Source organism: Beta vulgaris, chromosome 8 (genome assembly GCF_026745355.1).
Source record: "Beta vulgaris subsp. vulgaris cultivar EL10 chromosome 8, EL10.2, whole genome shotgun sequence".
Lineage (NCBI taxonomy): Eukaryota > Viridiplantae > Streptophyta > Magnoliopsida > Caryophyllales > Amaranthaceae > Beta > Beta vulgaris.
The window spans coordinates 1,716,364-1,743,676 of record NC_079209.1 but is presented as its reverse complement, the minus strand read 5'-3'; the positions used below and the strand labels follow the sequence as shown (position 1 = coordinate 1,743,676).

General features: G+C 38.5%; 3 protein-coding genes and 2 pseudogenes across 16 annotated transcripts; 4 read left to right on the top strand and 1 right to left on the bottom strand.

The window, feature by feature from the left end:
- Nucleotides 1-38: 38 nt before the first annotated feature.
- On the bottom strand, nucleotides 39-27,222 carry LOC104900560 (putative transcription factor bHLH107). 14 transcript variants are annotated; one of them, XM_057391637.1, is made up of 9 exons: nucleotides 27,026-27,222; nucleotides 22,537-22,676; nucleotides 22,284-22,448; nucleotides 11,407-11,644; nucleotides 5,913-5,970; nucleotides 5,752-5,824; nucleotides 5,560-5,667; nucleotides 4,334-5,441; nucleotides 39-1,709 (listed from the first exon to the last, which is right to left on the bottom strand). In XM_057391637.1, the coding sequence occupies exons 8-9, from the start codon at nucleotides 4,604-4,606 to the stop codon at nucleotides 1,215-1,217; spliced, it is 768 nt and encodes a 255-aa protein (XP_057247620.1). In that variant the 5' UTR covers nucleotides 4,607-5,441; nucleotides 5,560-5,667; nucleotides 5,752-5,824; nucleotides 5,913-5,970; nucleotides 11,407-11,644; nucleotides 22,284-22,448; nucleotides 22,537-22,676; nucleotides 27,026-27,222; the 3' UTR covers nucleotides 39-1,214. The 14 variants fall into 14 exon arrangements, with proteins under 14 accessions (XP_057247620.1, XP_057247625.1, XP_057247622.1 ...); XM_057391642.1 differs by lacking the exons at nucleotides 11,407-11,644; nucleotides 27,026-27,222 and adding exons at nucleotides 21,056-21,115; nucleotides 23,860-24,002; XM_057391639.1 differs by lacking the exon at nucleotides 27,026-27,222 and adding an exon at nucleotides 23,860-24,002 and having other exon boundaries at nucleotides 11,407-11,790.
- LOC125492652 (cytochrome P450 CYP82D47-like) lies at nucleotides 6,452-9,230 on the top strand. The gene is made up of 2 exons (XM_048635337.2): nucleotides 6,452-7,493; nucleotides 8,285-9,230. The coding sequence occupies exons 1-2, from the start codon at nucleotides 6,585-6,587 to the stop codon at nucleotides 8,924-8,926; spliced, it is 1,551 nt and encodes a 516-aa protein (XP_048491294.1). The 5' UTR covers nucleotides 6,452-6,584; the 3' UTR covers nucleotides 8,927-9,230.
- On the top strand, nucleotides 9,809-10,528 carry LOC125492947 (flavonoid-6-hydroxylase-like). The gene is made up of 2 exons (XM_048635704.1): nucleotides 9,809-10,295; nucleotides 10,443-10,528. Exons 1-2 carry the CDS (start codon nucleotides 9,809-9,811, stop codon nucleotides 10,526-10,528), a joined length of 573 nt encoding a protein of 190 aa, XP_048491661.1.
- Nucleotides 12,547-15,031, top strand: LOC104900558 (cytochrome P450 CYP82D47-like; annotated as a pseudogene).
- On the top strand, nucleotides 23,537-26,361 carry LOC104900561 (cytochrome P450 CYP82D47-like; annotated as a pseudogene).
- Nucleotides 27,223-27,313: the final 91 nt, after the last annotated feature.

Sequence of the window (27,313 nt, the reverse complement as noted above, 5' to 3'; positions counted from 1 at the left end):
CTAAACTCGTGAGTGTTTTTTTTTTTTTTTTGTGTTAATCAGAGTGATGTAGACGAGATTTGATCCTATATGTCATTTATAATTTGAGATTTTTGGAAATTTTATATACCATTTATGTTGTACTTCTTTTATTTTAAAAGGATTATTTTTGTTTTTGCATTATCTACTAGTAAAGATAATTTTTAAAATTATTTCTAATACAAAGTATAAGAAAAAAAATATATAGTCATGTAAAGTTTTTAACTAATACTCTATTTTAAGTGAAACACTTCTCTATTCTCTATTTTATGTGGCAGTTATTGAGAGATTTGTTTTACTTATTTCAGAAGTGAGGAAGTATGTAATTAAAGAGAAATGAAAATATTTTTTTCCGATAGAATGAGTATGTTAAATTTCTCTCCGACAACCAATATTAATTGTACAATTTTCACGATCCTTCTTCACTATAGACTTCCCTAATCTTAAACTCTTTTTCTATGTAGACATAAGAATTTTCTCATTTCTCAATAACTAGTTTTAGTAAAAACAAATTTACTCCCCATTTTTCACTTGTATAACAAGGCACCAATAAATATCTATTGTCAACAATATGTATAAAATTATACGAATCGAACTATTTGGTACGAATAATATGAACTTTACTCTTAATTTAGTGCTTTAGACGTTAAATTTTAAATAAGGCGGATTCACAAAGTTCAAAAGTATGAATTCCGAGACAAAATGGTGGCTTTTTTAATATCGTAAGGGGTCATGATTTAGTTTTTTAAGTGATACCTTGTTACTTCATGATAAGTTATTGTGAAATCGTTTTTCCTAAAAGTATCGGTTTTACATATATACTTGGTTGATGGTTATAAAAAAAAATCTAAAGTTGGAAATAATGCACTTCTGAAACCAAAATCACAACGAACGTTTTTAAAAAAAAAAAATAGCATCTCTTTCGTAGATTTCAGATTGTCGCTTCGTCAAGAAGTCACTACCTTAGAAGCAAATTTCGTCACCATAATGTTGTCAACATGGTGACCAACCCCCCTAAAATTAGACATAGCTATATCTGAATCCGTTTTTTAGGACTTCTAAAGTATTACAATAATAATTATAAGTATGCTTCACCTAAGGTTATTGTATACAATTATCTTTCAACATGATCTTACTATTAGGCATACATGCCAAAGGTATTATTAGGCATATACATGACTGATATGTGTAGTAACTCACAAAGATGGGCATGATGTGGAAGGTTCAAAGCACGAAATCTTTCGTCTCTTATTTGATAACATTGTTGTAGGCAAATATTCCTCCACTACAGACATCTTCTGGAGTACAGAACACAGTGCATCTTGTATAGACTTAGCAAATTTTTCACTTTTTCCATGACCAATATCTTCTTTGCAACCAGTGACAATAAGAAGATTCTTTACCCTACCTTCTAAGGTGGATATTTCTGCTTTTGTTATGGTTAGTTTAAGGTCACTTATGGCTTGCCTTATATCTGTGATGAGTTCTGGCTTGTATTCACAGCAAATTGAAGCCCTGAATGCATACAAGCTGTCTGCTATGTCGTCGCCGCCGCCATCGTCGTCGTATGGCTCAACTGTAACTTCATTTGCATCTGTTGGGACGAGCAGACCCTTGGTAGCCTCTATTGCTTGCTTCTTTAGCACTTTGACTTGGGAGATTACTTCAGCTAACAATGTTGCTTTGTCCATCTGGAGAAGTTGAATATTGATATTTTGAATTAATGCGAGTTTAATAATTATAGAGAAAGCAAAAAAACTTGGTTATTGGACAGGGTAAGTCGATGGATATATAATTAGGGTCAAGTTAAAAGGGCTTTTATTAGACACGACTCTTAGAAGACAGAGTCTGTCAATTAATTATGGTTATATAGATAGCCTAACAAGTTTTAAGCTTAAATTAGTTATGATATAAATTAGTTTCCTTGCTCGTTTATCGACTCGCTTATTATCGACCTGCTATTGACCCACAACCTGCTTTGACTTGTCCAACACTGACCGACGTTAAAGCGACCCTTTCATGATTCAACCCACTTTTGACTCGTGTCGATCATGGCCTACGCAACCCAGAATTCGGGTTTATTTGCAAACAATTTGTTTTCTTATTAAAAGTTGAAGAAAATAATCATAATTACGATCAAGACCTCCCCCCAAGAACACGTAGAAAGTGGAATACATTGTTCTTGGCCACACCCATGGTGAGAGTATATAACAAGTGATTTGACCCCTCAACAATATAACAGTTGACCTCAACAATATAACAGTTGACCTCACACTATTTAAAAATAAATCGAAGTCGTCATAATATAATATAAGAAAAGTCATTACTCAATAGATTAAGAAATGAGGTTGAGTCACCTAAAGACCGACTGTTGTGATAAATACCATATAATTTACAATAAATAATTTAGAATTTGGCAAACTTGTTTAACATGAGGATACCGTATGAATAAGACACCAAATTAAACAAGTTCAGAGGCTCGTATTCTTCGACCCATTTAATCAAATGGGTTAATATGACGACTGTTTAACCAAATTGTCAGATTTAAATTAAGAGTACTCTAAAAAACCATCAACACTTGACACAAACATGAACCAAAACCATACACAGCCTATTCAACATTTCAACAACTTTATATTTTAAGATATGGCCGTCAACGCCATCAAAATCTTGCGGCTTCAAGTTTTCACCTATTCTACAATACACCACACAAACATACACATACACACATCATCTCTTAAATATCATATTTCCAAAATAACCAAGATACGATTGTATGGAAAAGTCCAACTAAATAATACAACCATATTGATGTAATGAAAACCATATATATGACTAAAAAATTATGATAACATCATGATGTTCTATTTCATTGGCTAATTCTCTTTGATGATTACATCAAGAACAAATAAATAATAATTAGTTGGACGGCAGGTATACATATCATATTATTATTGCCTAAAAAGATTGATTAATTAGAAGGTTAATCTTTTAAATGGGATCAACTAAATACGTCTCGACACGAAGCCGCCCACTCACGGCATCAAGTATATATTTCTTTTGTTAACAGTTACAGCACACCCAATTAATTGCTAATTTTGCTATGCACTTTGAAAAAGTGAGGTTTACATCACTTGTAATTGTTGAGTTTACTTATAGAAGTATGATAGAATCTTCACGTAAAATGTAGGCAGGTTACTGTAAGAAGGAATAAGAAACAACTTCTAAGGACAATATATCGTTTTGTTAGGAAGGTGAAGGAAATTGACCATAATTTATCACGTTTATATGTGTCGATGGTTGCAAATGGGTCGTAAGATCGATTTGAGTTTATTTGATGTGGGTTGTATTCACATAACATAACTAATCATATTGAGGATGTCTTGGCCTAATGGTTAAAATTAAGGTGCTATGAACGATAGGTCATATGTTTGAATTCCCCTTCTATGTACTGTTTTCGTGGCTTATATGGATTAAAAAAAACATAACTAGTCATTTGGTGTGTTCAAAGTCGATTTGGATTATATACGGATCATGTCATATTGAGGTATGTTGTTATTTAGGACTTATGCTCCTGCGTTAAACTAAACAGTTTGGGTTGAGTTGGACTTATTAGTCATAATATATTTGGGTTCTTTTGGCTCCTTCGGGACAACTTTAGTCCATGTGGATACGGATGCCGTTTTATTTCGTGTTTAGGAGAGAGAATTTGGATAGGGTAGTCAAATACGGATCAGTTTTTTTACGTCTCTTAAGCACCTAACTGAAGTCGGGAAAATAAACAAACTAAAAAGAAAGAGGAACCATGAGAGGTTATTTTATAGAAATCATATTCTGCTCAAAGAACTAGGCTTCCTAGTTTAGTTTAGAAACTAAGATCTAGGATCTAAATTTGCTAAGAGTCATAAAATTTACTTCTTTATCAATTATTCCAGCAAAGAAATATTTAACCAGGAACACCACAGAACAGTTTAAAAGTGATGCTGAAATAATAACTCGTAAGAAGGCACATAAGTGAAATTATAACTATAAGCATCTTGAGTTGTGAACTAAGAAAATATCATCATTAACTTTCACCATTAGTTTGAGAAAAACTCTGTTTTTGTTTCAAGATGTTGTATTAGAACACACAAATCAAAGAAGGGAAAGCAACAATACAGAGTGTATTTTTATCTTCCATACTTCATTACGAAAAGTTCATATTTTCAGCATTGCTCATCTAGTCTAGTGAAGCAAGAACCATATGAAAAAACAAATATTGACGAATTATGACTACCAAGCATGAAATGTAGGGAAGATCTCATAGTATTCATACCTTAACTTTATCAGAACAAGGTAGAAAAGTCCGGAGGTTTGCAAGATGACCATTGATTCTCTCCCTCCTCCGCCTTTCAGCCTCACAATGGCTCCTCAAGGCAGCTGAATTCTTCGTCTTCGAGTTATCTTTTTTTCTAGAGCTAGCTGGTGTCTTTAAGAGCTCTCCCATATTAGTCTCTGGTGACTCCCAATATGATTGCATATTGTTGGGCATATAGGAGCCAAAAGCAGGGAAAGCCTGATCATTTTGGACTTGAAAACTCGAATCCATGAAATCTGAAAAATCAAAGAGAAAGAAACAGACAACCAAGAAAAGAATTCGAGGATCAAAGAGGCTTCTATAGCGCGGTTTAATGAGACGTATAATCTTTTCGTGGTTGGGATGATCAGAGATGCATCAAAAACTGAACATTAGAATTTTCTTCTTAGAGGGTGTTGAGTTTTAGTACTCCAAAGGTGTTGAATAAGAGAGACAACTCAGGATTCAAGGAATATTTAATAGGTAAAAAGATTCAGAATAACAATGTTTTGGATGCAGAGACAAGAGATTCTAGAGCTTGCTGAAATGAAGAGCAGTTTTTTAGTATAACTTGTAAAGATTCAATGGTTAAACTTGAAAGAAAGCGTTGTTGCTCCCATTACTGATTCTATATAATACTAACATAGGTCCAAGTTGCATATTACTTTATTATAGTAGAACTTTCTGATAGATTAATATAATTATAATCATATATTCAACTATTCAGTTGCTATTCACCAGTCAACATTACAGGAAATGAGGCAAATTAGTGAGGCAGTTAAGGGCTGAAGAAAGAAGCAGCACATCAGCACCTTTGATAGTAGATTAATATGAAAATAAGTTATCTTGTTGTATACAATACATCCCAAATTAGGAAATCTCCTCTTTTTTTTCCAAAAGCCTACAATACCTTCCCCTTGTTAGTAATTAAGTATTTGTGGGCAATGACAGAAGCAACAAGCAGCCCATACCTTCACTATCTCCCTGGCTACCTCCTCCCTCTACATCGCTTCATCCTGCTCAAGCCATCAGCAATATTCGGGAACTTTTCCTCACATGGCCTTGACATGAATATAGACTCTTCACACTATGACATGGGTATAGACTCTTCACACTTCAATTTTGACAAAATAATACAAAATGTCTATAGATGGCGCGTTGTAACACCCAAATAACTCCATAAAGATAATGGAATCTTTACTTACATTTGATTGAACTTTGAAGCAGGACGGAATGCTCATAACCACTTATCGTCTTGCATGTAACTGGTGAGCAAACCAGATCGGCATGTACACTTTAACTCCCTGTGTAATCTGGAAACACATCTAAAAAACAAAGAATCAGAAACAATTGTGTTTCAAACTTTTGTTCTGATCTCGTTTTTCCAGAATGCTTACGCTGTTGGTTTCAAAACTCAGATCAAGGAGTCATGGTCCAGTGCTGCCTTCAGGAACAAAACACTAGAATGAGCTTCAAAAAAGTCAGAAAAAAAATAGGAGAATCAGCATTGAGTACTCTACCACATGGTAATACACAAACAATGAGATATGAGTGATACCTCTTCTGCAAGGGTCAAAGTCATAGTAATTATCCATAAACAAGACATTTTCAAGATTCTGCAAGTTTCCAGAAATGTGTAAGCAAGGAAGAAGTGGTTTTTTATTTATTTATTGCAGTCCCAATATCCCTCATAAAGTTAGCTGCTACAATGTAACCACATCTAAAATCTAGTAACTACAAAGAGATCTTTCACATATTTGTTCTGTTGTTCCTTAGAAGCAGCAATTAATTGAGTTTGTTATTCAATCTGTTCAAACAAGTTTCATAAATCTCTTAACTCCCCAGTTAAAAGTGTCCTAGAATCAAGTAGATAAATATTCTAACCAGTAACCATTAGGTGGTTCAGGAAGTCTTGACCATTGTTCAATTCTTTCCAATTGATAATTGTAACTTCTGAAAATGATTTAATAATTGTATACCAGTAATGAGATGAAGTACAATATTTGAACTCCGTTAAACGTCACCCCTTACATCACTTGTAACCAATATTAGCAATTTCATATTAGTTAATGATAGGGAAAACATGTGGGGCACTCCAGTAATTGTTTTCAATTAAAGAATGTAAATGTAAATCTTCACATGCATAAACTAACTTCTATACCATTTTTTTGTGTTTGAAAGATACTAGATTTAGATCCCAGTTCACAGCCACACAAAATTCAAGAGCTAAATGGAGTTTCAGCTCTCTACTACAGCAACAAGCTTGCTTGCTTTGTTACTATTTCTCTACTGTCTGCAAAAATGGAAAAAAAACACTGATACAGGGGAAAAAAAGCCTCCCACACCATCTAATTCATGGCCTATTATTGGTCACCTACATCTTCTAGGAAGCCTTCCTCACATAGCCTTAGGAAACTTAGCAGATAGATATGGTCCAATCTTCATGATTCAGCTCGGGGTAGAAAGAGCCGTGGTTGTAAGCTCAGCAGAAATGGCAAGAGAGTGCTTAGGTGCCGGTGACAAAGTATTCTTAAACAGACCTCAGAAAATCTATGTAGAACATATGGCTTACAACAGTGCCATGTTAGGCTTTACCCCCTATGGAGAATACTGGCGCCAGATCCGTAAGATCACCACCATCGAGCTCCTGTCGAATCATCGGGTAGAGATGTTTAAGAATGTCAGAGTTTCTGAAGTAAGATCAGGCATAAACAGAATATCAGGTGCAGGGTCTGAAATAGTTGACATGAAACAATGGTTTCATGACATAAGCTTAAGCACTATAATAAGATTAGTTTCGGGCAAGTCCTCGATTGAATTTTACCAAAGTGAGGTACATAATCAGTGCATGGAGGCGATCAGAGATTTCTTCGAACTGGCAGGTGTATTTGTTCCTGGGGATGCACTTCCGTTTTTGAGGTGGATGGATATTGGAGGGTATGAGAAGAAAATGAAAAGGGTTGCAAAAGTGATTGATGTTGTAGCTCAAAAGTGGTTGGAAGAGCACAAAGAAAGAACAAGCTCGAAAGAGAAAGAAGAAAAGAGGGATTTCATGGATGTGATGCTTGGTGTTTTTGAGACAGGACAGAATAAACCTTTCAAATTTGATTCAGATACAATAATCAAAGCCAATTCCATGGTAAGCACCTCTATATGTTACTTGTTTTAGATGTGATTTACAATATGTTATCAAATAATAAGAGGTTGGTCAATTCTTGAACAATCTAATGTCACAAGGCCAAAAAAATTAGTACATCGCAGCTTACTATATGAAACATCTTATCAGTATGGCTACACTCTTTAACTTACCTGAAATTTTAGAGCATACTTAAACTTATTTTGCTTGTGAATTGAACTATGGTAACCCTTGTTAGCACTTACTTGGAACTTAATTGAGCCTAATTTTCCTGAAACATAGATTTTGGAAGAGGAAAAGAACAAAGCGTATATAAAAGTTACAGCTGATTGGTGTAAATCAGAACAGTAGTTTCACCATGAACTAACTAATAAATCTCCAATCTTGAACCACAGTAGTTTTATGCTCATACATAGTTTCCTGCCAAAGAAAAAAATGTCCAGAACATTGTATTTGCCTATGCACAGACAAAATAATCACCTCTTAGATAATACTTCTTCTATTCTAAATTAGTTGTCACAATACTTTATTTGGTAACTAGTTATCTCTATTTCTCTCTTTATCACAAGGATCATTGAATCCCCCTTTCTGTTCCTATCTTTCTCGTCTTCACCTGCTCTCCTTAAAACTTGTGCCTCCTCCCTCGTATTGCAACCAATTTGGAATTGAGGAGTAATAATAGTCTACTCCGATCCCTCTATCATGTTTCTGACTAGTCCTCCATTACATTACAGTTCCATAACATTTTATAATTATCACTCATTTATAGGTAAAACTTTTTTTCCTCTTGATAGGCCATGATTTTAGCGGCAACAGACACCACAGCAGTAACCCTAACATGGGCACTTTCATTGCTACTCAACAATAAGGATGTCCTAAAGAAGATTCAGGCTGAGCTCGACAATGTGGTGGGCAAAGAGAGGCAGGTGGAAGAATCAGACCTCAAGAATTTAGTTTACTTGCAAGCAGTTCTCAAGGAGACTATGAGACTATACCCTGCTGCACCTCTTTCAGCCCCTCGGGAAGCCACTATAGATTGCACTGTAAGTGGTTACCACATCTCAGCTGGCACTCAGTTGTTTGTTAATCTTTATAAAATACACAGAGATCCAAAAGTCTGGGAAAACCCTTTGGACTTTCATCCTGAAAGGTTTCTCACAACTAACAAGGATTATGATGTTAGAGGGCAAAGTTTTGAATATATGCCATTTGGAAGTGGTAGGAGGATCTGTCCTGGTATATCCTTTGCCCTACTAGCCATGCAGTTTACACTAGCTAGTTTACTTCATGGATTTGATATCTCAATTCCGTCTGATGAAACTGTCGACATGAGTGAGAGTTTTGGACTGACCAACCTGAAAGCTACACCACTTGAGGTCATCGCCACACACCGCCTTCCGCACCTATATAGTGACCCTAATATGACTGCCAATTGATATTTATATGTTTTAGTTTTAGATTTTACCACCTTGCAATAAGTCCTGAAACTAGCATTCCACGATCAACATAATTACAGTATTTCACAAAGCTATGTTTTGACATTAGTGTGAATAACTATTGGGTAATTGTCATTGTCTACTCTTGTTGCTGCAAAGCTTGACGAATAAGATTGTTAAGAGTCTTAATTAGCTTGTTAGTAAAGTTTCAAGAGTCTTACATGCTTGAAGTTATCTTTATTTCCTGTAATTTTCCAGTTATATATATTATGTATATATAGTACAATATTAAAATTATAAAGCATCTTGGCCTTATAATCACTACAATTCGACTGCTACGTCTGCTTAAACTGCCGATTCAAGTATGATATGCGAATGAGAAAACATAAAAGCTGCAAAGTTTGAAAAAATAAATCAGAAGTATAAATTTAGAAGATACTCTTCAATTAACCATGTACAATGAGACAAAAGGTTAATTGAATTTTTGTCTATTGTGACCCAGGCAAACATAAATCACACACCTAACGTGCATCAAGATATATCTAATTGAAGGTATATTAGATTTATATATTCAGTTCATCACCCCAGGTAACTCTACAACTAAATGGAATTTCACCTACCCATTAAGCTCTCTACTGCAGCAACAAAGCTTGCTTGCTTCATTACTGTTTCTCTACTGTCTGCAAAAAATGGAAAAAAAGAACACTGATATAAAGAAAAAAACAGCCTCCCATACCATCTAATTCATGGCCTATTATTGGTCATCTACATCTACTGGGAGGCTTTCCTCACATAGCCTTAGGAAAATTAGCAGATAAGTATGGTTCAAGCTTTATGATTAAGCTTGGCGTGCACTGAGCTGTGGTTGTAAGCACAGCAGAAATGGCAAAAGAGTGCTTAGGCACGAGTGATAGAGTATACTTAAACCGGCCTCACAAAATCATTGTAAAACATCTGGCTTCCAACTCTGGCATGTTGGGCTTCAGCCAATATGGCCATTACTGGCGCGAGATTCGTGTTGGGTTCAGCCAATACGGCCAGTACTGGCGCGAGATTTGTGAGACCACCACCATCAAACTTCTGTCAAATCATCAGGTAGATATGTTTAAAAATGTCAGGATCTCAGAGATAAGATTAGCCATAAAGAGAGTATCAGGTGCAGGGTCTGAATCAGTTGACATGAAAGAATGGTTTAATAATGTAAGCTTGAATAGTATAGTAAGATTAGTTTCAGGCAACTCGTTGAAGAAAAATTGCAAAGGTGAGGAATACAATAGATGTGTAAAAGCAATCAGGGATTTCTTTGAACTGGCAGCCGCGTTCGTCCCTGCTGATGCAGTTCCAGCTTTGAGGTGGTTGAACATGCAGGGTATAATAAACAGGTGAAGGCTGCGAAAGACATTGATGATGAATGTAGCTGAAAAGTGGTTGAAGTAGCATAAAAGAAGAAGAAGCTCTAAAGCAACAGAAGAAAAGCAGGATTTCATGGATATGATGCTTAGTGTTTTTGAAACAGGACAGAGAAAGCCTTCCAAATCTGAACCAGATACAATTATCAGAGCCACTTGCATGGTAATCGCTTCTACATGTTTGTCGAATTAAATTTTATTGTCTATAATATTAGTTTCATAAATTGTTGTCTGAAGTTATAGGAATTATTTCATTTAACTAAAAACTAAAATTATCCAACATAATCGTAGATAGATATATATTTCATTTAAGTAATGGCTTCTCTTTTACATGTAAACCTTTGCAAGCTCAACTATATAATGTGAATCATTCTCAATCCCCAATATGGGAAGATTTCTGCACAAACTTAGTTTCATAGTGAAGTTAACTTTGGTAACCCTTATTAGAATATATTGAAACCTTACCTGGATTTAATTTCCTCACAAAATATTTGCAAAGGGGGAAAGAACAATGTGACAGAGTAAACGCTTGAATCAGTCAACTTAGTTACTTATTCTTCTAGCTTGTTAATTATCTCTTATATTATCCACCTACATTGTACTTGTATTTTGAGTTGGGCTATTCACCAATAGATTTTTTGAGAACAAAGCTATTGCCTAAGTCCTAACCCACCCAAACAATAGTCTACCTGATGGAAAATCTCACGAAAATCAATCCATTGATGGAAAATTTTCAGATGTTTGATTTCTTTCCTTCCAATTGATAGGCAATGATTCTAGTGGCAACAGACACCATAGGAGTAACCCTAACATGGGCATTATAGTTGCTAATCAACAATAAAGATGCCTTGACGAGAGCTCAAGCTGAACTAGACACCCTAGTGGGGAAAGAAAGGCAGGCCGAAGAATCAGACCTCTAGAATTTAGTTTACTTGCAAGCAATTCTCAAGGAGAGTATGCGACTATACCCTGCTAGGCCCCTTTCAGTTCCTCGAGAAGCCATTACAGATTGCACAGTGAATGGTTATCACATCCAAATAACTTCATACAGAAAATGGAATATTCACTTACATTTGATTGAACTTTGAAGCAGGACGAAAATGCTCATAACCACTGATTGTCTTGCATGTAACTTATGAGCATGCCAGATTGGCATGTACAAAAAATAAAAGTCGGAAACGATCGTGCTTCAATCTTTTGTTCTAATCTTATTCCTCCAGCACACTTATGCTGCCGGTTTCAGAACTTAGATCAAGCAGCTGTGGACTCCTGGTCCAGTGCTGCCTTCAGGAACAAACACTAGAATGAGCTTCAAAAAAAGTCAGAAGAAAATAGGAGAATCAGCATTGAGTACTCTAGCACATGGTAATACACAAACAATGAGATATGAGTCATACATCTTCTGAAAGGGTCAAAGTCATAGTAATTATCCATAAACAAGACATTTTCAAGGTTCTGCAAGTTTCCAGAAATGTGTAAGCAAGGAAGAAGTGGTTTTTTTATTTTTTTATATTGCAGTCCCAATATCCCTCATAAAGTTAGCTGCTACAATGTAACCACATCTAAAATCTAGTAACTACAAAGTGTTTTATTCACATATTTGTTCTGTTGTTCCTTAGAAGCAGCAATTAATTGAGTTCATTATTCAATCTGTTCAAAGAAGACCCTAATTCGCTATCTAATTCGCCTTTTGAATTCGCCAATTCGTTCAAAATGAGCCAAAAATGAACCAAAACCGACCATAATTCGCTTTTCCCAATTCGCGATTCGCGGGGGAATTAGGGAATTAGGGAATGAAAGAAGTTTCAAAAATCTCTTACTCTCCCCGATTAAAAGTGTCCTAGAATCAAGTAGAATTCCCAAATATTCTAACCAGTTTTAGGTGGTTCAGGAGATCTTGACCATTTCAATTCTTTCCAATTGACAATTGAAACTTCTGAAAATGATTTACTAATTTTATACCAGTAATGAGATAGAGTACAAAATTTGGACTTCGTTAAACGTCACCCCTTACATCACTTGTAACCAATATTAGCCATTTCATATTAGTTTATAATGAGGCAAACATGCGGGGAAATCCAGTAACTGTTTCCAATTAAAGAAAGTAAATCTTCACATAAACTAACTTCTATACAATTTTTTTGTAATTGAAAGATACTAAATTTAGATCCCATATTCTCAGTTCACAGCCACACAAAATTCAAGAGCTAAATGGAGTTTCAGCTCTCTACTACAGCAACAAGCTTGCTTGCTTTGTTACTATTTCTCTACTGTCTGCAAAAATTGAAAAAAAACACTGATACAGGGAAAAAAAAGCCTCCCACACCATCTAATTCATGGCCTATTATTGGTCACCTACATCTTCTAGGAGGCCTTCCTCACATAGCCTTAGGAAAATTAGCTGATAAACATGGTTCAATCTTCATGATTAAGCTCGGGGTAGACCGAGCCTTGGTAGTAAGCTCAGCAGAAATGGCAAAAGAGTGCTTAGGTGCCGGTGACAAAGTATTCTTAAACAGACCTCAGAAAATCTGTATAGAACATATGGCTTACAACAGTGCCATGTTAGGCTTTACCCCCTATGGAGAATACTGGCGCCAGATCCGTAAGATCACCACCATCGAGCTCCTATCGAATCATCGGGTAGAGATGTTTAAGAATGTCAGAGTTTCTGAAGTAAGATCAGGCATAAACAGAATATCAGGTGCAGGGTCTGAATTAGTTGACATGAAACAATGGTTTCATGACATAAGCATGAACACTATAATAAGATTAATTTCGGGCAAGTCCTCCATGGAATTTTACCAAAGTGAGGTATATAATCAGTACATAAAGGCGATCAGGGATTTCTTTGAACTGGCAGGTGTATTTGTCCCTGCAGATGCACTTCCGTTTTTGAGGTGGATGGATATTGGAGGGTATGAGAAGAAAATGAAAAGGGTCGCAAAAGTGATTGATGGTGTAGCTCAAAAGTGGTTGGAGGAGCACAAAGAAAGAACAAGCTCAAAAGAGAAAGAAGAAAAGAGGGATTTCATGGATGTGATGCTTAGTGTTTTTGAGACAGGACAGGATAAACCTTTCAAATTTGATTCAGATACAATTATCAAAGCCACTTCCATGGTAAGCACCTCTATATGTTATTCTAGATGTGATCTACCATATGTTATCGAACAATAAGAGGTGGTGAATTCTTGAACAATCTAATGTCACAAGGGCAAAAAAATTAGTACATTGCATCTTATTATACATCTTATCAGTATGGCTACACTCTTCTACCTACCTGAAATTTTTGGAGCATATTTAAACTTATTTTGCTTGTGAATTGAACTATGGTTACCCTTATTAGCATTTATCTGGAACTTACATTAGCCTAATTTTCCTGAAACATAGATTTTGGAAGAGTAAAAGAACAAAGCACACATAAAAGTTACAGTTGACTGGTGTAAATCAGAACAGTAGTTTCACCATGAACTAACTAATAAATCTCCAATCTCGAACCACAGTAGTTTTATGCTCATACATAATTTCCTGCCAAAGAAAAAAAATGTCCAGAACATTGTATTTGCCTATGCACAGACAAAATAATCACCTCTCACATAATACTTCCTCTATTCTAAATTTGTTGTCACGACACTTTATTTGTTAACGAATTATCTCTATTTCTCTCCTTATCACATGGATCATTGAATCCCCTTTCTATTCCTATCTCTCTCGTCTTCACCTGCTCTCCTTAAAACTTGTGCCTCCTCCCTCATATTGCAACTAATTTGGAATGGAGGAGTAATAGTCTACTCCGAGCCCTCTATCATATTTCTGACTAGTCCTCCATTACAATTCCATAACATTTTATAATTATCACTCATTTATAGGTAAAACTTTTTTTCCTCTTGATAGGCCATGATTTTAGCAGCATCAGACACCACAGCAGTAACCCTAACATGGGCACTTTCATTGCTACTCAACAATAAGGATATCCTGAAGAAGACTCAGGCTGAGCTCGACAACGTGGTGGGAAAAGAGAGGCAGGTGGAAGAATCGACCTCAAGAATTTAGTTTACTTACAAGCTGTTCTTAAGGAGACTATGAGACTATACCCTGCTGCACCTCTTTCAGTCCCTCGGGAAGCCATTACAGATTGCACTGTGAGCGGTTACTACATCCCAGTTGGCACTCAGCTGTTTGTTAATCTTTACAAAATACACAGAGATCCAGAAGTGTGGGAAAACCCTTTGGACTTTCATCCTGAAAGGTTTCTCACAACTAACAAGGATTATGATGTTAGAGGGCAAAGTTTTGAATATATGCCATTTGGAAGTGGTAGGAGGATCTGTCCTGGTATATCCTTTGCCCTACTAGCCATGCAGTTTACACTAGCTAGTTTACTTCATGGATTTGATATCTCAATTCCATCTGATGAAACTATTGACATGACAGAAGGTTTCGGGATTACCAACCTGAAAGCTACACCACTTGATGTCATCGCCACACAACGCCTTCCACATAACCTATATAGTGATATGACTGTCGATTGATTTTTATACTGAAACTAGCATGCTACGATCAACAAAATTACAATATTTCACAAAGCTATGTTTTGACATTAGTGTGAATAACTATTGGGTAATTGTCATTGTCTACTCTTGTTGCTGCAAAGCTTGAAGAATAAGATTTGTTAAGAGTCTTAATTAGTTTGTTAGTTAAGTTTCAAGAGTCTTAAATGCTTGAAGTTATCTTTTATTTCCTGTAATTTTCCAATTAATATATATTATGTATATATAGTACAAAATTAAAATTATAAAGCATCTTGGCCTTATAATCGTTACAATTGGACTTTTACGCCTGCTTAAGCTACCGATTAAAGTAAGATATGTGAATGAGAAAACATAAAAGCTGCAAAGTTTGGAAAAATAAATCAGAAGTATAAATTTAGAAGATACTCTTTAATTAGCCATGCACAATGAGACAAAAGGTTAATAAAAGTATAGCATATTCCAAGAACTAAGAAGCCACAGCATTAAACTATATCTTAGACTTGGTTAAATCATTATGTTATGAACTGAGAAGTACCTGGCCCAATATTTCTCAACAACAGGTAAACAAGAAACCAACTTTATATTCACCACCACAGTTGATACTATAATAAGAAGAAGATAAGAGAAAGAAGATATGAGGGTAAGAGTTTTTAATATTAATGGAACCAGATAACAATCACAGCAATTCGAGAGGCTGGAAACTCTCCATTACAAACTATGAAACACTCAAATTCTAGATATCCCTCTCCTCCCCTTTTCATTCCCTATTTAAAGGCTTACTACTATAGGCTGCCCTAGAAAATCCCTGCCAACGAATTATTCTCACTGAAAGACAAAAAGCTTACTTCATGAAAAAGGACAAAATAGCTGATGGTATTAATATTCCCAATCAAAGGCCAGCACACCAAAACCCAAAAGCTTCTAGAAGATTGTCTCTCTTTTCTTTTTGCGCCTGGAATAAACATACCTCAGTGGAGGTGTGACATTACCCCCCGCCACGACAAAGACCTTGTCCTCAAGGTCGAAGTGAGGAAACAAGTGTTTGATAGTAGTGAAGTTTTCCCAGGTACCCTCACTAGGATCCAACCCTGCCCATTTAATTAGCACCTCCCAATCTTCCCTGGAACTACTCTTGTTCTGCCTTACTGCCATTACCTGCTCAGGCTCCACCACAAGCTCTAAGTCCTCAGTCAACTGGTTCGGCAGAGTTCTGGAAGGGGTCAATTCTCCTACTGCCCTCTTAAGTTGTGACACATGAAACACGGGGTGGATTTTGCTGTGAGGGGGAAGTGCCAGCTTGTACGCCACCTTGCCTACCCGTTGAATGATTTCATACGGCCCATAAAACCTTGCAGCTAGCTTATCATTAGGGCGCTTAGCTAGGGAGTGTTGTCGATAGGGTTGCAACTTTAAGAACACCAACTCTCCAATGTCAAACTCGACCTCTCTACGCTTAGCATCTGCGTTAGCCTTCATGCGTTGCTGTGCCCGTAAGAGCTGGACACGCATTTCATCCAGCATTGCGTCTCTCTCTTGTAGTTGAGCCTCAAGAGAGTCCACAGGGGTTTGACCATGACCATACCGAATCAAGGGTGGGGGATCACGCCCATAAAGAGCCTTGAATGGAGTGATATGTGTAGATGTATGTGGGGAAGTATTGTAGGAGAACTCAGCCCAATGTAGCCACTTATACCAGTTTTTCGGCTTCCCATTGATGAAGCATCGGAGATAAGTTTCTAGCATCTTGTTTACGATCTCAGATTGTCCATCGGATTGCGGATGGTAGGCTGTGCTACGCCTCAATTCAGTCCCTTGCAGCCGGAACAACTCCCTCCAAAACACACTCATAAAAATCTTATCTCGATCCGAGACAATAGACGCCGGAATACCGTGTAACCTCACTACTTCCTTCATAAAGATTGCTGCCACTGTGGATGCAGAAAACGGATGCTTGAGTGCCAAGAAGTGCGCATATTTAGTAAATCTGTCAACCACGACGAGCACAGAATCAAAGCTTTGAGACCGGGGAAGCCCTTCTATGAAATCCATGGAAATGTCTTCCCAAACCTGGGCTGGTATGGGAAGAGGTTGTAGAAGGCCTGCCGGGCTCCGGTTAGAGGCTTTTTGCTGTTGGCAGGTGGCACATGCTTCCACATAGCGAGCTACGGCCTTGTGCATCCCTGGCCAAAACCATTCCGCTGCAATTCTGAGATATGTTTTCAAGTCTCCAGTATGCCCCCCTATAGGCGAGTCATGGTAGAAGTGCAGTAGGTGAGAAACTAAGGCTGAATTTGGTGGAATCACCACCCTCCCCTTGTACAGCAGCTTCCCTTGCTCAACTTGGTATCCCGCCGGTTGGTTTCCCTGCTCAATCTCTCGAATCAGATGTTGTATGAAGGAATCAGTGCTGATTTCTTTGTTAATGGTGTCCCATGTCAACCCACTGGTGGACATTAAGGAGCCTAACTCGGTGCTCCCCGAATGTTTGCGCGACAGTCCATCCGCCACTCTATTTGCAGCCCCCGGCTTGTATTGAATGGTGAAGTCAAACCCCATCAATTTCCGTACCCATCTTTGGTACTCAGGCCCTACTTCCCGTTGCTCCATAAGATATTTGAGGCTCTGTTGATCCGTCCGAACTATAAAACTCCTCCCCAAGAGATAGTGTCGCCATTTTTGTATTGCTAGAACTATGGCCATAAGTTCTTTCTCGTAGATAGATTTGAGGCGGTTACGTGGTCCAAGAGTCTTGCTAAAGAAAGCCACCGGTCTTTGGTCTTGCATTAGCACAGCACCGAGACCAAAACCCGACGCATCGGCTTCAATTATGAAAGGCTGCTGAAAGTTAGGCATTAAGAGAACCGGTGCAGTGGTCATGGCTGCCTTCAGGTGGTTGAAGGCTGTTGTGGCCTCTGGTGTCCAGCGGAAATTATCCCTTTTTAGTTGTTCAGTGAGTGGGTGAGCAATACTTGCATAGCCTGCCACGAATTTCCGGTAGTATCCTGTTAACCCCAAAAAACCCCGCAACTCTCGAAGGGTGGTAGGTAGGGGCCAGTCCACCATAGCCCGTATTTTTTCCTCATCTGCCGCCACACCTTTGGTTGAGATCACATGACCCAAATAGGCCAGTTCTCGCTGGCCAAAGTCACATTTTTTTCTGTTGGCATACAATTGATGCTCTGCTAGTTTCTCAAGTACCAAGGCCAAATGCTCATGATGGGTGCTCTCATCCGGGCTATAGATCAGTATATCGTCAAAGAAAACGAGTACGAACCTCCTCAAGTATGGTCGAAAAATCTCATTCATGAGGGACTGAAAAGTGGCCGGGGCGTTGGTTAAGCCAAATGGCATAACCAAGAACTCGTAATGCCCCTCATGTGTGCGAAAGGCGGTTTTTGGAACGTCTTCCTTGCGAACCCGTATCTGGTGATATCCCGATTTCAAGTCAAGCTTCGAGAAAATGGCTGCCCCATGTAGTTCATCTAACAACTCGTCGATCATGGGTATTGGGTATTTGTCCGGCACGGTCTCCTTATTGAGAGCCCGGTAATCAACGCAAAAGCGCCAAGACCCATCCTTCTTTTTAACTAGTAAAACGGGGCTGGAAAACGGGCTTGTGGAGGCTTTAATTATGCCCGCTGCCAACATGTCACCTATCAACCGCTCAATTTCGTCCTTCTGGACCTGTGGGTAACGGTATGGCCTGACACTTACAGGGTTGCTGCCTTCCTTCAGAATAATGGCGTGCTCATGTCCTCTTTTCGGGGGTAATCCTGCCGGCATTTCAAACACTCTGTCATAGCGTGCCACGAGGCTACTGATAAATGAAGGAACCTCCTTTTCTGGGCCTGAAAAGTCTGCCCCCAACCCGTTCAATTCAACCATCACACCACCTCCTTCTCTTCTCATGACTCGGAGCATTGCTTTCAAGGAAATCATTGTGCGCTCGAGAGATGGGTCTCCTTGTAGTGTCACCTCCTTGTTACCCTTATGGAATTTCATAATCTGAGTCTTCCAGTTCGTAGTGACTACCCCCAACTTTTCTAGCCATTGCACCCCTAAAATTAAGTCAGCATTGCCCAACTCCAGTGTCAAGAAATCCTCCACAATTGTCATACCCTGCATGTTTACTGCCACTGCCAAGCATTCCCCTTTGCCTTGGACTGCCGTCCCAGTGCCCAGGGAAACATCAAACTCCTTATTATCCACCGTCGCGAGGCCTGCCCGGACCACCACAGAAGGGGAGATGAAATTATGCGTGGCTCCGGGGTCCACCATAATTACCACCTGATGCCCCTTAATATCCCCCAAAAGCTTCATAGTTTTTGGACTAGTTAAACCCATAACAGAATTTAGGGAAATTTCAATTGGGCTTACCTGGTCGGGCTCGTCGGTGGAGGCGTTCGTGGTGTTACTACCCTCCTCGTCAGCCTCCTCGCTCTCCCCAGCTATTAAAACGCTTAACTCGCGCCTTCTACACCGGTGACCGACGTGCCATTTGTCGTCGTCGCACCGGTAACACAACCCTTTTTCCCGTCTCTGTTGTACCTCTTTTTCTGTCAACCGCCGTACTTCTCCAGATCTGGGGCCTGCTGGACTATAAGTGGTGAGGGTGTTGGTTGTGCGTGCGTTAGAGGTCTGGGGTAGGTGGGCGTATTTTGTTGTGGCTGGATCATAGGTGGTAATGGGTTGAGGGTTGAAGGGGGTAATATTTTGTGAGTGGGTTTGGCCCTTGCTGGGCCCAATACTGGAGCGGTCATTTTTGTAAGTTTTGGGTGGGTTTAGTAGGTGGGGTTGGGTTTGTCTTATTTTCTCCTCTACCTTTAAAGCACAGGCCATGGTCTGATCCAAATTCCTAGGCCCAAGTAAACGTACCTCAGCTCGGATTGGGGCCTTAAGCCCATTGATAAATTGCCCCATAGTGATGTTTTCAGTGACTCCCTCTAATGGAGCAAGGAACTCGATGAACTGCCGACGGTACTCTTGGACCGTCCCCTCCTGTTCGACGCTCAGCCACTGCTCATAGAGCGTCCCGATCTGAGTCGGCTGGAAGTGTCGGAGTAATAATGTCTTCATTTCCTCCCAAGTAGTAACTGGTTTCCTCCTCTGCTCCCATTGATACCAAAACAGGGCATCATTCTCCAACGCCACCACGGCCGCTTGCACCTTTTCTTCATCCGACAAAAGGTAGAATTTGAAGTACCTTTCTGCCCTAATAATCCATCCGTCCGGGTTAACTCCATCAAAGGTAGGCATATCGAGTTTCTTGTATTTCCAGTTTGAACTACCCCCGTTGGGGGTTCCCCCTCTCTGGAAGCTCTCAGGTGATCGGAACTGATTTCCCCTTTCTCCTCCCGGCGTGTGTGGGGTTCCGGTCACCAAGAGGGCCAGTTGCTCGGTGATTTTTCCCAGCTCCTCCTGTAGGCGCTGCTGCCCTTCGTCGGCACTCATCCTGTTCTGCTCCAGGGTTAGTCGAATCCCTTCGAGCTCTCCTTCCATGGCATCCACTCTCTGAGTCACCGTACCTCCTACCATAGCTTTTCTGGATCGAAAAGCTCTGATACCAAGTTGTTATGAACTGAGAAGTACCTGGCCCAATATTTCTCAACAACAGGTAAACAAGAAACCAACTTTATATTCACCACCACAGTTGATACTATAATAAGAAGAAGATAAGAGAAGAAGATATAGGGTAAGAGTTTTTAATATTAATGGAACCAGATAACAATCACAGCAATTCGAGAGGCTGGAAACTCTCCATTACAAACTATGAAACACTCAAATTCTAGATATCCCTCTCCTCCCCTTTTCATTCCCTATTTAAAGGCTTACTACTATAGGCTGCCCTAGAAAATCCCTGCCAACGGAATTATTCTCACTGAAAGACAAAAAGCTTACTTCATGAAAAAGGACAAAATAGCTGATGGTATTAATATTCCCAATCAAAGGCCAGCACACCAAAACCCAAAAGCTTCTAGAAGATTGTCTCTCTTTTCTTTTTGCGCCTGGAATAAACATACCTCAGTGGAGGTGTGACACATTAATAATTGCATTTTTGTCTATTGTGACCCAGGCAAACATAAATCACACCCTAACGTGCATCAAAATATATCTAATTGAAGGTATATTAGATTTATACGCAGTTCATCACCCTAGATAACTCTACAACTAAATGGAATTTCACCTACCCATTAAGCTCTCTACTGCAGCAAAAAAGCTTGCTTGCTTCATTACTGTATCCGTACTGTCTGCAAAAATGGGAAAAAAAGAACACTGATATAAAACAGCCTCCCATACCATCTAATTCATGGCCTATTATTGGTCAAGACATCTACATATACTGGGAGGCTTTCCTCACATGGCCTTAGGAAAATTAGCAGATAAGTATGGTTCAATCTTCATGATCAAGCTTGGCGTGCACCGAGCTGTGGCTGTAAGCACAGCAGAAATGGCAAAAGAGTGCTTAGGCGCGAGTGACAGAGTATTCTTAAACCGGCCTCACAAAATCTTTGTAAAATTAAGTTTAATTGTCTATAATATTAGTTTCATAAATTCTTGTCTGAAGTTATAGAAATTATTTCATTTAACTGAAAACTAAAATTATCCAGCATAATAGTAGATAGATATATATTTCATTTAAGTAATGCCTTCTCTTTTACATGTAAACCTTTGCAAGCTCAACTATATAATGTGAATCATTCTCAATCCACAATATGGGAAAATTTCTGCACAAAGAGCACAAACTTAGTTTCATAGTGAAGTTAACTTTGGTAGCCCTTATTAGAATATATTGAAACCTTACCTGGATTTAATTTCCTCACAAAATATTCTTCAAAGGGGAAAAGAACAATGTGACAGAGTAAACGCTTGAATCAGTCAACTTAGTTACTTATTCTTCTAGCTTGTTAATTATCTCTTGTATTACCCACCTACATTGTACTTGTATTTTGAGTTGGGCTATTCACCAATAGATTTTTTGGAGCAAAGCTATTGCCTAAGCCCTAAGCCCCTAACCCACCCAAACAATAGTCTACTTGATGGAAAATCTCACGAAAATCAATCCATTGATGGAAAATTATCAGATGTTTGATTTATTTCCTTCCAATTGACAGGCAATGATTCTAGTGGCAACAGACACCATAGGAGTAACCCTAACATGGGCATTATAGTTGCTAATCAACAATAAAGATGCCTTGACGAGAGCTCAAGCTGAACTAGACACCCTAGCGGGGAAGGAAAGGCAGGTGGAGGAATCAGACCTCTAGAATTTAGTTTACTTGCAAGCAATTCTCAAGGCGAGTATGCAACTATACCCCGCTAGACCCCTTTCAGTTCCTCGAGAAGCCATTACAGATTGCACAGTGAATGGTTATCACATCCAAATAACTTCATACAGATAATGGAATATTCACTTACATTTGATTGAACTTTGAAGCAGGACGAAAATGCTCATAACCACTAATTGTCTTGCATGTAACTCATGAGCACGCCAGCACACTTATGCTGCCGGTTTCAGAACTCAGATCAAGCAGCTGTGGACTCCTGGTCCAGTGCTGCCTTCAGGAACAACACTAGAATGAGCTTCAAAAAAGCCAGAAGAAAATAGGAGATTCAGCATTGAGTAGTCTAGCACACTGAAACACACAAACGATAAGACAATGACTCATACCTCTTCTGCAAGGGTCAAAGTCATGTAATTTTCCATAATCAAGCTATTTCCAAGATGCTGCAAGTTTCCAGAAATGTGTATGCAAGGAAGAAGTGGTTTTTTTTCTTATTGCAGTCCCAATATCCCTCATGCACAGGGTTCTGTAAAGACCATATTACACAATCAATAGTAAGATAAATCTCGATTCCAACCCATCAAAACTTATATTGCTTAAACTTTCGCATTGCGTATCTAAAGCAAATACATGTGCAGGTGTACACTTGGTAATTTCCAAAATCCTGGTGGTTTTAAGCCTAAACTGGAGGGTCCGAGCATTAATTTCTTCGTTCACATATCTACTACCTATAGCAGATACTATTAGATGAAATGAATGTAATAGAGAACCTAACCAGAATAAATTCATTGCCAAAATGGCAAAAATAACAAAATCCCTATCTAACAAATTCCACTATAGCCCCCTCAATTCCAGGTTTCGCGCATTGCTGATGCACCAAAATGGAGCAAAGTAGTTCCTCCTACATGAAGTTAGCTGCTACCATGTAACCACATCTAAAATCTAGTAACTACAAAGTGTTTTATTCTATGTTACTTGATCCTTCGTATTACTTCAAATACCCGTGTCGGATCTCGACAGTCGGACATGGGTAAGACACTTAATTTTGGGCCAAAATAATTGAAAGTTTTCACAAAAAAGCCGAATCCGACACTTGGACACGTCCCCGTGCTGGATATGGGTACCCGAGTTTGTGTAACATAGGTTTTATTCACATATTTGTTCTATTGTTCCTTAGAAACAGCAATTAATTGAGTTCATCATTCAATCTATTCAAAGAAGTTTCATAAGTCTCTTACTTCCCCAGTTAAAAGTGTCCTAGAATCAAATAGAATTCCTTAATATTCTAACCAGTAACCATTCGGTGGTCCAGGGAGTCTTGGCTATTGTTCAATTCTTTCCAATTAAAAATTGTAACTTCTGAGAATAATTTAATAATTTTATACCAGTAATGAGATAGGGTACAACCCCTTACAGCACTTGTAACCAATATTAGCAATTTCATATTAGTTTATAATGAGGCAAACATGCAGGGCACTCCAATAATTGTTTCCAATAAAACTAACTTTAGACTGATGGAGTACTTTACTACTGCTATGTCATTTTCTGTGTCTAAAAGTAAATTTAGATCCCATTTTCTCAAAACTCAAGAGCTAAATGGAGTTTCAGCTCATTGCTGCAGCAACAAGCTTGCTTACCTTGCTACTATTTCTCTACTGTGCTAAAATGGAAAAAAAACACTGCAATAGAGAAAAAACAGCCTCCCGTACCATCTAATTCATGGCCTATTATTGGTCACCTACATCTTCTAGGAGGCCTTCCTCACATAGCCTTAGGAAACTTAGCAGATAGATATGGTCCAATCTTCATGATTAAGCTCGGGGTAGACAGAGCCGTGGTCGTAAGCTCAGCAGAAACGGCAAAAGAGTGCTTAGGTGCCGGTGACAAAGTATTCTTAAACAGGCCACAGAAAATCTCTGCAGAACATATTGGTTATAAAAGTGCCATGTTAGGCTTTACCCCCTATGGAGAATACTGGCGCCAGCTCCGTAAGATCACCACCATCGAGCTTCTGTCAAATCATCGGGTAGAGATGTTTAAGAATGTCAGAGTTTCTGAAGTAAGATCAGGCATATATAGAATATCAGGTGCAGGGTCTGAATTAGTTGACATGAAACAATGGTTTCATAACATAAGCTTAAACACTATAATAAGATTAGTCTCGGGCAAGTCCTCGATTGAATTTTACCAAAGTGAGGTACATAATCAGTGCATGAAGGCGATCAGGGATTTCTTCGAACTGGCAGGTGTATTCGTCCCTGCGGATGCACTTCCGTTTTTGAGGTGGATGGATATTGGAGGGCATGAGAAGAAAATGAAAAGGGTCGCAAAAGAGATTGATGTTGTAGCTCAAAAGTGGTTGGACGAGCACAAAGAAAGAACAAATTCCAAAGAGAGAGAAGAAAAGAGGGATTTCATGGATGTGATGCTTAGTGTTTTTGAGACAGGACAGGATACACCTTTCAAATTTGATTCAGATACAATTATCAAAGCCACTTGCATGGTAAGCACTTCTATATGTTACTTCTATATGGCAAGAAAAGAGGTTGTTGAATTCTTGGACAATCTAATGTAACAAGGGCAAAAATCTTAGTACATCGTTGTTTACTATATAAAACATCTTATCAATATGGCTAGACTCCTCACCTTACCTAAACTTTGGGGGAACATTTAAACATATTTTGCTTCTGAATTGAACTATGGCAACCCTTATTAGCACATATTTGGAGCTTACATGAGCTTAATTTCCTGAAACTTAGATTTTGGAAGAGGCAAAGAACAAAGCATATATAAAAGTTACAGGTTTGGAGAATTCTGTTGATTGGTGAAAATGGACTAGCAGACAGAACAGTAGTTTCACCATGAACTAACTTATAAGTCTCCAATCTCGAACCACAGTAGTTTATGGTCATACATAGTTTACTGGCAGAGAAAGAAGTCCAGAACATTGTATTTGCCTATGCAAAGACAAATAAATCACCTCTAAGATAACACTTCCTCTATTCTAAATTAGTTGTCACAATACTTTATTTGGTAACGAGTTATCTCTATTTCTCTCCTTATCACATGAATCATTGAATCCCCCTTTCTATTCCCATCTTTCTCTGCTCTTTACCTGCTCTCCTTAAAACTTGTCTCTCCTACCTCATATTGCAACTAATTTGGATGGAGTAATAGTCTACTCCGGGCTCTCCATCATGTTTCTGACTAGTCCTCCATTACAGTTCCATAACATTTTATAATTATCATACATTTATAGGTAGAAGTTTTCTTCCTCTTGATAGGCCATGATTTTAGCGGCAACAGACACCACAGCAGTAACCCTAACATGGGCACTTTCATTGCTACTCAACAATAAAGATGTCTTCAAGAAGACTCAAGCTGAGCTAGACACCGTGGTGGGAAAAGAGAGGCAGGTGGAAGAATCAGACCTCAAGAATCTAGTTTACTTACAAGCTGTTCTTAAGGAGACTATGAGACTATACCCTGCTGGGCCGCTTTCAGGTCCTCGAGAAGCCATTGTAGACTGCACCGTGAATGGTTACCACATCCCAGCAGGCACTCAGCTCTTTGTTAATCTTCACAAAATACATAGAGATCCTGAAGTGTGGGAAGACCCTTTGGAGTTTCACCCGGAAAGGTTTCTTTCCACTTACAAACAGTATGATGTTAGAGGCCAGCAATTTGAATACATGCCATTTGGAAATGGTAGGAGGATCTGTCCTGGTATATCCTTTGCTCTACTAGCCATGCAGTTTACACTAGCTAGTTTACTTCATGGATTTGACATCTCAATTCCATCTGATGGAACTGTCGACATGACAGAAGGTTTCGGACTAACCAACCTAAAAGCTACACCACTAGAAGTCATCGCTACACATCGCCTTCCGCATAACCTATATAGTGATATGACGGTCAATTGACTTTTATATATTTTACCACCTTGTAATAAGTCCTGAAACTAGCATGCCACAATCAACATAATTACAATATTTCACAATGCTATGTTTTGACATTAGTGTGAACTATTGGGTAAATGTAATTGTTTACTCTTGTTGCTAGAATAAGTTAGCTTGGATAGAAGCTATATAAGTAGAGATAATGAGCAGAGGAAGGCATGTAAGAATGTTATTTCTTAGTAAAGTTTCAAGAGTCTTAAATGTGTATCTCAAACAAGTATAAGTGCAGGTGTACACTTGGTTATTTCCAAATGCATTGCCATAATGACAACAAAATCCCTAGCTAACAAATTCCACTATAGCCCCCTCAATACCAGGTTTCGCGCATTGCTGATGCACCACAATAGAACAAAGCAGTTTCTCCTTCATGAAGTTAGCTGCTACTATGTAACCACATCTAAAATCTAGTAACTATAAAGTGTTTCATTTACATATTTGTTATGTGGTTCCATAGAAGGAGTTATCAGATTTATCAGAAGTAGCAAAATAATTATATTATTTATTGTTCAATCTGTTCAAACGAGTTTCGTAAATCTCTTACACCCAATTAAAATATCCTAGAATCAAACGAAATTCCTAAATTTCTAACCACTAGGTATTCAAAGAGCACCTAGAACTACGTGCTCCTAAACACGTTTTGCACATTTGTCACATATCTTGCTCAAACGCGCAACACCAAAAATGTGCAAAAAAAAAACAATGTAACTGCTAAGATACCTCAATTCTTCAATTAGTCCATGTAACTATAATTACAATTAAGAAAACAGCAGCAAATTGAGAAGAAAGATACAATGAGCATCATAAATTCACTTAAATAGGCAGAATACTATAAATTTATGATCACAATCATTTGTGACAAGCCAAATCTTTGTCAATTACTTATCATCCTAATTTCAAAAAAAAATATTTCCCTAACCTTCCAGTAAAGACAATTTCGAGTTCGAGTTCGAGTCGAATGGCGAAAAGGATGGCTTGATCGGGAGACCCTCCTCCGTTGGTGGTGGTGGACAGGTAGCTTCAGCAGTGATGACAGAGAGTGGCGGGAGAGAGTGAGACAGTTATGGTTTATGTGACGGAATTTGGCGGGGAGATGGGATGACAAATTGAGAATTGAGGAAGGTGAGTAGACTGTTTTTCTATACTCCATTCGTGTCTTAATATAGTTTGGCGTTTTTATTTCGGGAGTCAAACTTTATAAATTTTG